The sequence below is a fragment of the Electrophorus electricus genome, chromosome 8 (genome assembly GCF_013358815.1).
Source record: "Electrophorus electricus isolate fEleEle1 chromosome 8, fEleEle1.pri, whole genome shotgun sequence".
In the NCBI taxonomy this organism is placed as follows: Eukaryota; Metazoa; Chordata; class Actinopteri; order Gymnotiformes; family Gymnotidae; genus Electrophorus; species Electrophorus electricus.
Window position 1 is genome coordinate 1,188,235 of NC_049542.1, and position 11,802 is coordinate 1,200,036.

Genomic DNA, 11,802 nt, shown 5'->3' on the forward strand with positions numbered 1-11,802 from the left:
TGTTCATCTGTGTGGCCACACCCCCCCATGTATCACACCTGTGTGTAATTATGTTCATCATTTGCGTGTGTAATTATGTTCATCTATGCGTGGAGCAGGACGCACAGACTCTCTCGATGGAGTGAAAACATTTAAAGATACAAAAACATTAAGATGATGGTGGCACTCACAAATAACATTAACGATGAAACACAGACATACTTAACACTAATGACTTTAACATTTAACACCAGGCTGGACAAACATGATTACAGATATTACATTCAAACAATGATCAACGATGAGGCACGCACTGACAGGGGGTTTAAATAGACAGACACACTAACACTTAATCTCGTACAAGCGCCGTGCGTTCACGGGGGTGTGGCTACAAAACATGAATAAACCACCCTGCACGTGGCAGGCTATACCACGTGACTCATGGGGAGGAGCATCCCGTGACAGAACCCCCTCCCAAGGGGCGTGGCTCCCGACACGTCCATCCCAGGACTACGAACCCCAGGCCACCGTGTACACAGACACAGAACGGCTTTGCCTGGTGCCCACCCAACATGAGCCGGGCTAGGAACTGATGTCGCGGGAGACCTCCCAACAGTAGGAAGTAGGCAGGCTTTCTGCCTCTTTCAGGGCAAGTCTGGCGAGCTCTGGTGAAACATGCGGCGGGGTGAGACACTCCCCGATGATGACCGCTACCTAGGGACATGGTTCCCGATGCTTTCCCCTTCCAGGAGAGTGAACTCCAGTCTGGCCGTACGTGTACACACACACACACACACCAACCACACACACACACACACACACACACACACACACACACACAGTACCGCCATGCCTGGTGCCCACCCAGCACAAGGCGACCCAGGAACCTCCCACCTGGCAGACCCTCACCAGACAGAGGAGAGAGGCAGAGTGCCTAGCCTCTTTCGGGTCAGTCCTATGATTTCCCCGTGGAATGATGTGCCTACAAACACAGACAGACTATAGGCGACGCACATACATAGACGGGAGCACCTTCACATAAACACTTTGGGTGCTGTGCTGCTGCGCCAGCAGTCAACGCAGGGTGATGTAAGCGTGTCCTCGGCCTCGAGGGACACGCGAGGGTGCACATCCGCCCCGGTTCTGGCCGTGCTCCTCCCCCGAACGATCTTTTTTCTCCCAGCTGCTCTAAGAGCACCCCAGAGGCGGTTTGCCTCTGACGCATTGGTCGGACCCCTCCAGTCTCGCTGGCGAGTCCACTGAAGTGAAGGGACTCAGGCTTCGGCCCTGCCCTCCAGAGATCCTGCTAGCTCCACCCAAACCGCCCTCTTTAACCATCGTTAGTGGGGCACATCGGTCCTCCTCAGCCACAGGGCTCAATAGCCCCAGGCCCCCCCAAGAAATTCCTGGGGGTTTTCCCCTCCACCTCAGGGAGTGGATGAAGATGGCGGTCGCGGTCCTCTCCCAATATCCAAGGATCCAGGCGGCAGTGTGGGGAGAGCCTATGCACCTCCGCTAGGAAGTCCCGTCACTGGCCAAGGGAGCTGGCATCATGTGGTGGTTGGTCATTCTCTAACGAATGCCCGAGTGCCGAAGGGCGTGGAGCAGGACGCACAGACTCTCTCGACGGTGTGAAACATTTAATGATACAAAAAACATTAAAGACGATGGTGGCACTCATAAATAACATTAACCATGAGTACAAACACCACTTAATGCTAACGACTTTAATATTTAACACAGGCTAGACCAACATGATTACTGATATTACAATTCAAACAATGATCAACGATGAGGCACGCACCGACAGGGGTTTAAATAGACAGACACACTAACACTTAATCTCGTAAAAGCGCGTGCGTTTCACGGGGTGTGGTCTACAAACATGAATAAACCCCCCCTGCACGTGGCAGGCTATACCACGTGACTCATGGGGAGGAGCGTCCCGTGACAGAACCCCCTCCCAAGGGGCGCGGCTCCCGACACGTCCATCCCAGGACTGCGAACCCCAGGCCACCATGTACACAGACACAGACCGGCTTTGGCTGGTGCCCACCCAACATGAGCCGGCCTAGGAACTGATGTCGCGAGAGACCTCCCAACAGGAGGGAAGTAGGCAGGCTCTCTGCCTCCTTCAGGGCAGTCTGGCCAGCTCTGTGAAACATGCGGCGGGGCGAGACACTCCCCGATAACAAACGCTCCCTAGGGACATGGTTCCCGATGCTTTCCCCTTCCAGGATAGTGAACTCCAGGCTGCCGTACGTACACACACACACACACGTTTAACACAGGCTACACAAACATGATTACTGATATTACATTCAAACAATGACCAACGGTGAGGCATGCACTGATGGGGGTTTAAATAGACAGACACACTAACACTTAACCCTGAACAGGTGCGTGCCTTCACGAGGGTGTGACTACAAACATAAGTGAACCCCCAGCACGAGGGCAGGCCGTACCACGTGACTTGTGAGGGGAGCGTACCATGACAGTATGTTTCTGTTATACGCGACTCATCCCCGTATCCTCATGATTCATAAAACAGGTGATTGAGGGGTGATTCTGACAGTCAATTCCAAAACTTTTTACACGATGATCTATTTTGTACAAAATCTCTATTGATGTAATGAGAACTGAAGAAAATAAAGAAACTATTCAACAGTTTGTGACATAAGATGCACTTCCAATACTGGAAAATTTGCAGAGATCCTCCATGTTCTTTGCTACCTACAGATTGATGTTTGTGTGTCATACAAGTGTTCTTCAATCTTATGACCTAAGAGGAACACCAAGGGACAAGTCTACACGTGATTCAATGGGTGTGCTAGTTTTAGGTGTGTAATATTATAAAATCAGATATCTCTTGGCCTCTGTTTCCTGGCTTTGCCCACTGAAAGCAGAGGTAAGGTCTGATTCAGAGTTTATTTTACATACACGTCCTGCATATGATTTCAAAACGATATGTAACAATGTCAGATTTTCCTCTTTTGAAATAATATGTACGTTTACAGCATTTAACAGCATTTATTTTATTTGTCAATAAGTGCAGTATAAGTTCTGTTATTAAAAACAACAGGAAGCATTTAGTGTGAAATGTGTTTAGGAAGCTTGAAAATGTGCATTTCAGATATTCATTTTACATACACATGTCCTGTAAATGATTTTAAACCAATGTGTAGTATTACATTTGAATGTAATGTGAATACATTTAAAATGCAGTGTGTGAGCTTTTACTACTGGACATCATTTCAGATGACAGAAGCCTATGTGTGATGCTCAAGCAATGATTCAAATCATTTGTTGCCACTCTGCTTGTTAAGAATTTAAAAATGCACATTTAAGTCGATTACAGCAATTGAACTTTTTCACTATTAGGAACAATTATGGACCACAGATGGATTCTTAACCAGAGTATAATACAGGAAAACCCTCCACTCTGTTATGCATCTCTGAACAACTCGTGTGTAAAGACTGTTTTATCCGATAGAGACTCGAACGTTTATGTACATTTTATTTAGCTTCATAATATTTTTACATTAATTGGAAACCTCCTGGTGATCATAACCATCATTCATTTCAAGCAGCTCCACACACCAACTAATTACCTCATTCTGTCTCTGGCTGTAGCTGACCTGCTGGTAGGAGGACTTGTGATGCCTCCCAGTATGTTACGCTATGTAGGAGACCTGCTGGTATTTGGGAAACACATTCTGTAAAATACACAGCAGTCTTGATTTCACATTGTGCACTGCCTCTATTTTAAATCTGTTTATTAATTTCTGTAGATCGATATTACGCAGTGTGTCCACCCTCTTCTGTACCACAGTTAAAATTGACTACAAATATGACCCTATTTATGATTATTGTTAGTTGGGGGCCCTCTCTGTCCTTGTGGGCTTGGCATGATATTTCTGGAGCTTCGGCATTCTGGGAGTTGAAGATTTTTACTACAATAATGTAGCCTGTGAGGGGGGACTGTACTGTGTTTCTAAGTAAGATGGCAAGTGTTATATTCACTATGCTGTGTTTCTATATTCCTGCTGTGGTCATGATCAGTATATACCTGAAAATCTTCCATATTGCTCAACGACAAGCACATTTGATTCAAAATGGCCAAGTGAAGACTAGCCAGCAGCAGACTTCGGTGCGGAAGACAGAGATAAAGGCGACCAAAACTTTAGCCATTGTCATCGGCGTTTTTCTGCTATTTTGGGCACCATTTTTTATCTGTGCTTTTATTCAACCTTTAATTGGATCTGTAATTCCATCTGTTTTATTTGATCTCTTTTCTTGGGTTGGTTATTCCAATTCCACATGTAATCCTAGTCGTGTATGCATTCTTTTATAGTTGGTTTAGAAAATCATTTAGATTTATTTTACTGGGGAAAATATTTCAGCCTAATTCATCCAGAATTAAATTGTTTTGAATTTTATGTGCCTTTGCTTTTCATTTTAAAGCATATTATTAAATATTTAATATTATTATTAAAGCTTGAAGCATGTCACAGATATGTACAAGAAAATAAACAATTCAGTACAGGAAAATGCACAAAACACAATTATTATTATTATTATTATTATTATTATTATTATTATTATTATTATATTAGAGTGTTTGTGTCTGTATTTTCCTGTACTATACTGTACTGTATTGTACTGACACCTAGTGACTTGGATGTGTCAGATATTCTGTACCAAATCAATTTTTTAACATGGCCGCCTCAATTTCGGGGACCTGCTCTGTGGAGCGTAAAATGATTCATTTGAGGACAACAGAATAATAATAAAAATAATAAATAACCACTTTATTAAATATTGCTACATATTGGTGGGAAAAATTATGTATTGCTCCTTTAACAGTGGTACACTGTTCTTTCAGCTTTGTCTATATCAAAACTTTAATAAAATATCCTCTCCCTTTATCTATGAGACCTTCTCAGTTCATTACTTAAGGTTACACTTAGGATTCACACACTTTAGAGCTGATTTTAATGGAGATCAATTGAATGGCATATTCATTTTTTTTGTTTAAATATGCAGTATTATTTTAGAGACATTTGTCAAAGCATAAAACAATGTGTTACATCCCCACTGATCAAAGCCATTTTATTGTCCTATCAGGAAGAAAACTCCTCCTCAACCTCAACCAGTGCGTCCCCGTGTTGACAGAGCTGCTCAGTTGCTGCTATATCTTTAGTTTTTAATCAGCTACCTGTGATCATCTTTGGAAGAGCTGTCTGCCTAGCCTACCAGGTCACATGGTGACACACTGGATGAATTTAGTGTAATTTCACGCATTCTCAGTAAATGGTGAACTGAGGTGTATGTCTCCTGTCTGATACATACAAACCCCAAGAAACCACAAACACCTCATGTTTTGCCATCTAAGGGAATAAATAAATAAATACATAAATAAGGTGTAAAAAGGCTATAAATGACAGGGCTCTAGCACCACAAGTGCTTGAATTCCTAAAATCAATTTTGCATATTATTCCTGTGATATTACAATAAAACATTTCCACTACTACACTAGGATTTTTCATGAGTAGTTAATCAAACGAACTTTAAAGTAGATGATTCACAGATATTCAAGAACCAAACTTTTTAGAACTTATTGATCTGTTCTTATGCAAATGCTTAAAAACATCCTACACAGACTATATATTCTATACATAAAGTACTGAACTTCATATTCTATACGTAAAGTACTGAACTCTATACACAAAGTACTGAACGCTATACTAGGATATATGTACAATACTGAACTCTATACATAAAGTACTGAAATCTATATGCAAAGTACTGAACTCTATACTAGGATATACATAAAGTACTGAACTCTATACATAAAGTACTGAACTCTGTACCTATGCTCTGTACATAAAGTACTGAACTTTATACTAGGATATATGTAAACAGTGAACAGATTAATAATGGCTTTGTGCACAAAGTAGCCTGATGTCTGAGCACTGAAAGAACTTTTTTTTATCAATCTGTTCTTGTGCAAATGCTTTAAAACATCCTATACAAACTATAATCTATATGTAAAATATTGAACTCTATACTAGGATATATATGGAAAGTACTGAACTCTGCAAAAAGTACTGGATTTGATAAAAAATGTACTGAAGTCTATAATCTATATATAAAGTACTGGACTCTATACTCTATATGCAAAGTACTGAAATCTATAGTAGGATATACACAATGTAAAGTACTGAACTCTATATTCTATACATATACTCTATAGATAAAGTACTGAACCCTATACTAGTATATATGTAAAGTACTGAACTATATACAAATACTCTATACATAAAGTACTGAACTCTAGTCTAAACTATGCAAAGTACTGAAATGTAATCTGTAGTATTTATCTATTAGAAGGTGACATAAGGTACAATGTATTTCCAGAACAAGTAAGGAGTCAAGCAGAAACCTTCTATGCACATGCATTCCTGTATAAATATAAATAAATAAATAATTCATTCATTCATTCATTTTCTAAACCTCTTTTATCCAACTGAGAGTTTGGGGCAGGGAAACCTGACACCACAGGGTGCAGAACAGGAGCAGAAAAGTTATTTGTGTTTCATACAAGCACACATTTGTGTTCACCACCTGAGATGAGTGTCAAGGGAGCGGTCTAAACGTGATTTAATGCGGGTGTGTAAAGATTATAAATTTGAGTTCTCCAGTCCTCTGTTCTCAGTTTTGCCCACTGCAAGTAGAGGTAAGATCTGATTCAGAGCTTATTTTACATACACATGTCCTGCATAAGATTGCAAAACAATGTGTGATATAACCTCTGATTTTTCTATTTTTAAATAACAGAATGTGTTTAGCATGCATTATGTTTAAACAGTTTGAAAATATTCATTTACTTTTCTTTTCTTGATTTTTAGGTACACAATATGGGCCACAAAACAAGTCTCAACCATAGTGTAATGAAAGAAAACCCTCAACTCTGTTCATGCCAAAAACTTGATTCTCTAAAAGAGGCTCAGTTATTACTTTATATTATTTTTGGCCTGATATCATTTCTCACATTAATTGGAAACCTCCTGGTGATCATAACCATTATTCATTTCAAACAGCTCCACACACCAACTAATTACCTCATTCTGTCTCTGGCTGTAGCTGATCTGTTTGTAGGAGGACTTGTGATGCCTCCCAGTATGATACGCTCTGTAGAGACCTGCTGGTATTTGGGGAAATTATTCTGTAAAATACACAGCAGTCTTGATGTCACAATGTCTACTGCTTCTATTTTAAATCTGTTTCTAATTTCTGTAGATCGATATTATGCAGTGTGTCATCCTCTTCTGTACCACAGTAAAATGACTACAAATATGACTCTATTTATGATTATTGCTAGTTGGACCCTCTCTGCTTTTGTGGGGTTTGGCATGACATTTCTGGAGCTCGGCATTCTGGGAGTTGAAGATTTTTACTACAGTAATATTGCCTGTGAGGGAATCTGTATCCTGTTTGTCAGTAAAACAGCAGGTGCTGTGTTCACAGTGCTCTGTTTCTACATCCCTGCTGCTCTGATGGTCAGCATATACCTGAAAATATTCCACATTGCTCAAAGACAAGCACGCTCGATTCAGTGCATCCAAAACAAGCCTTCACTACAGAAAACTGAGATAAAAGCCACCAAAACTTTAGCAATTGTCATAGGTGTTTTTCTTTTATTTTGGACCCCATATTTTATTTGTGCTGTAGTTGATCCTTTTATTGGATATATAATTCCAAACATTGTATATGATTTATTTGCTTGGGTTGGTTATTCCAATTCTACATGTAATCCAATTGTGTATGCATTCTTCTATAGCTGGTTTAGGAAATCATTTAGAGTTATTCTATTGGGAAAAATATTTCAGCCTAATTCATCCAGAATTAAATTGTTTTGAATGTCTGTTATGTTACTTTTCTCTGTAGAATGTTCTGCCATGTCATTACAAACTTTTAACTGTTTTAATCTGACTGCTCATCAGTGATGGGATTTCAAGCCATGTGCTTTCTGAATGCTGGTTCAGAACAAGTCCTTTTGACAAACTCTTTGTGAGAGTATTTATTCCAAAGAACTTACCTCTAGGTTGAGATAATTATGATGTTAAAATATGTAATTATTTTACACATCTATGCCTGTATTTATTTCTTTGACATCCCTATGAATGCACAGTATAACACAGGTGTCGAGCTCAGCACTTTTGCACTTCATGCACACAGATAGTTACCATGACAAATCCTTGTTGACTGGATTTAATTGTAAGAAGACTACATTGTCCCTGTGCAACGGCCTGGCAAATTCTTCTCTGTACACTTAACCCACACATCACAGTGCTCCCCACAGATATTCAGACACTGAAGTCAAAATTATATATTCAGGCAATTTCCATAAGCGAGGAAATGTGTTGATGTAAGCTGATATTCATAATAACCTCTGTACCTTTACTTGCATGTATATATTACTAGACATATGAGTTTTAGTATGTTGGAATAATTTTTTTGTTAATCAGTGACCATTCACAAATGTATCTGACAAGAACAGGAACAACAACAACATCATCAACAACAACATGAATAATAAGTTATTTTTTAGTTGTATGTAAATATTTTAGCCAGGGTAGTCATACTGAGATTAAAATCTTTGACCAATCAGCCCTGGATACACACCATGAACCAAATATTGCAATTAAGGAAACAATATAATAAAGAGGTGTAGGGAGGCCACCTATCAGTTAATAAAAAATGCAATCAGCAAATCAGTAAAAGACATTAATTAATTTATTAATTACTTGCTTCAGTGCATCCAAATTGATGGAGCAAATTGATAAAATTATAAGAAGTTAAATTGAATAGTCTTATTTGTTAATCAAAATACCTAGAAATATAAAGGAAGCTTATTATAATGGCTTTGTACACAAAATGGCCCAATGTATTTGTCTGAGCACTGAAAGCTGCATCCAACCTTTCTTTTCTCCAGCCAACAAAGTAGACTGAATCAACATTTTTGAAAGTAGGACTCTGACAGAGGCCGTCACTTAAGAAGGTTAAATGGATGATCTGGCTGCTTTGCTAGAGAGCTGGATCTTTATTTAAATAAGAAATAAATAAATAAAGCACAAAAAGGCTATAAATGTCAGGGCTCTAGCACCACAATTGCTTGAATTCCTGAAAATAACACTTTTACATATTTTTCCTGTGAAGTTACAATGAAACATTTACACTACTACACTAGGATATTTAACGAATAATTATTCAAACATACTTTAAAGTAGATGATGCACAGATATTCAAGAACCAAACTTTTTAGAACTTTTTTTTTTTTACCAATCTGTTCTTGTGCAAATGCTTTAAAGCATCCTATACAAACTAATCTATATGTAAAGTACTGAACTCTATATTCTATATGTAAAGTACTGAACTCTATACAAGGATATATGCAAAGTACTGACCTCTATTCAAAATATACTGGACTCTATACTCTATACGCAAAGCACTGAACTCTATATGCAAAGTACTGGACACTATACTCTATATGCAAAGTACTGAACTCTATACATAAATGATTGAACTCTGTCCTCTATACATATACTCTATATGTAAAGTACTGAATTCTATACTAGGATATATATTTAAGGTACTGAACTCTATACTCTATACATAAAGAAATGAACTCTATACTAATATATAAGTAAAGCACTGAACTCTATACATAAAGTACTGAATTTATGCTCTATACATAAAGAACTGAACTCTATACTAGGATATACATAAAGTACTGAACTCTATAAGTATACTCTAAACATAAAGTACTGAACTCTGTACATATACTCTATATGTAAAGTACTGAACTGTATACTAGGATATACGTAAAAAGCTGAACTCTACTCTGTAGTATTTATCTAGAAGGTGACATAAGGTAGAATGTATTTCCAGAACAAGTAAGGAGTCAAGCAGAAACCTTCCATGCACTCGCATTCCTGTAGCGATATTCATTCATTCATTTTCTAAACCTCTTTTATCCAACTGAGAGTTTGGGGCAGGGAAACCTGACACCACGGGGTGCAGAACAGGAGCAGAAAAGTTATTTGTGTTTCATACAAGCACATGTTTGTGTTCACCAGCTGAGATGAGTGTCTAGGGAGGGGTCTAAATGTGATTTAATGCAGGTGTGTAAAGACTATAAATCTGAGTTCTCCAGTCCTCTGTTCTCAGCTTTGCCCACTGCAAGTAGAGGTAAGATCTGATTCAGAGCTTATTTTACATACACATGTCCTGCATAAGATTGCAAAACAATATGTGATATAGCCTCGGATTTTTCTATTTTTAAATAACAGAATGTGTTTAGCATGTAATATGTTTAAACAGTTTGAAAATATTCATTTACTTTAGATGTTAATTTTCTTTTCTTGATTTTTAGGTAAACAATATGGGCCACAAAACAAGTCTCAACGATAGTGTAATACAAGAAAACCCTCAACTCTGTTCATGCCAAAAACTTGATTCTCCAAAAGAGGCTCAGTTATTACTTTATATTATTTTTGGCCTGATATCATTTCTCACATTAATTGGAAACCTCCTGGTAATCATAACCATCATTCATTTCAAACAGCTTCACACACCAACTAACTACCTCATTCTGTCTCTGGCTGTAGCTGATCTGCTTGTAGGAGGACTTGTGATGCCTCCCAGTATGTTACGCTCTGTGGAGACCTGCTGGTATTTGGGGACATTATTCTGTAAAATACACACCAGTCTTGATGTCACAATGTGCACTGCCTCAATTTTAAATCTGTGTATAATTTCTGTAGATCGATATTATGCAGTGTGTCAGCCTCTTCTGTACCACAGTAAAATGGCAACAAATATGACTCTATTTATGATTATTGCTAGTTGGACCCTCTCTGCTTTTGTGGGGTTTGGCATGACATTTCTGGAGCTCGGCATTCTGGGAGTTGAAGATTTTTACTACAGTAATATTGCCTGCGAGGGAATCTGTGTCCTGTTTCTCAGTAAAACAGCAGGCGCTGTGTTCACAGTGCTCTGTTTCTACATCCCTGCTGCTCTGATGGTCAGCATATACCTGAAAATATTCCACATTGCTCAAAGACAAGCACGCTCGATTCAGTGCATCCAAAAGAAGCCTTCACAGCAGAAAACTGAGATAAAAGCCACCAAAACTTTAGCAATTGTCATAGGTGTTTTTCTTTTATTTTGGACCCCATATTTTATTTGTTCTTTAATTGATCCCTTTATTGGATATATAATTCCAAACATTGTATTTGATTTATTTGCTTGGGTTGGTTATTCCAATTCTACATTTAATCCATTTGTGTATGCATTCTTCTATAGCTGGTTTAGGAAATCGTTTAGAGTTATTCTATTGGGAAAAATATTTCAGCCTAATTCATCCAGAATTAAATTGTTTTGAATGTCTGTTATGTTACTTTTCTCTGCAGAATGTTCTGCCATGTCATTACAAACTTTTAACTGTTTTAATCTGACTGCTCATCAGTGATGGGATTTCAAGCCATGTGCTTTCTGAATGCTGATTCAGAACAAGTCCTTTTGACAAACTCTTTGTGAGAGTACTTATTCCAAAGAACATACCTCTAGGTTGAGATAATTATGATGTTAAAATATGTAATTATTTTACACATCTATGCCTGTGTTTATTTCTTTGACATCCCTATGAATGCACAGTATAACACAGGTGTCAAGCTCAGCACTTTTGCACTTCATGCACACAGATAGTTACCATGACAAATCCTTGCTGACTGGATTTAATTGTAAGAAGACTACATT

General features: G+C 38.5%; 2 protein-coding genes and 1 pseudogene across 2 annotated transcripts; all 3 read left to right on the top strand.

The window, feature by feature from the left end:
* Nucleotides 1-3,368: 3,368 nt before the first annotated feature.
* Nucleotides 3,369-4,412, top strand: LOC118241827 (annotated as a pseudogene).
* Nucleotides 4,413-6,899: 2,487 nt separating this feature from the next.
* LOC113587382 (trace amine-associated receptor 1-like) lies at nt 6,900-7,901 on the top strand. The gene has a single exon (XM_035529041.1). It carries the CDS (start codon nt 6,900-6,902, stop codon nt 7,899-7,901), a length of 1,002 nt encoding a protein of 333 aa, XP_035384934.1.
* Nucleotides 7,902-10,426: 2,525 nt separating this feature from the next.
* Nucleotides 10,427-11,428, top strand: LOC113587400 (trace amine-associated receptor 1-like). The gene has a single exon (XM_027026038.2). The coding sequence runs from the start codon at nt 10,427-10,429 to the stop codon at nt 11,426-11,428; it is 1,002 nt and encodes a 333-aa protein (XP_026881839.2).
* The last annotated feature ends 374 nt before the right edge of the window (nt 11,429-11,802 follow it).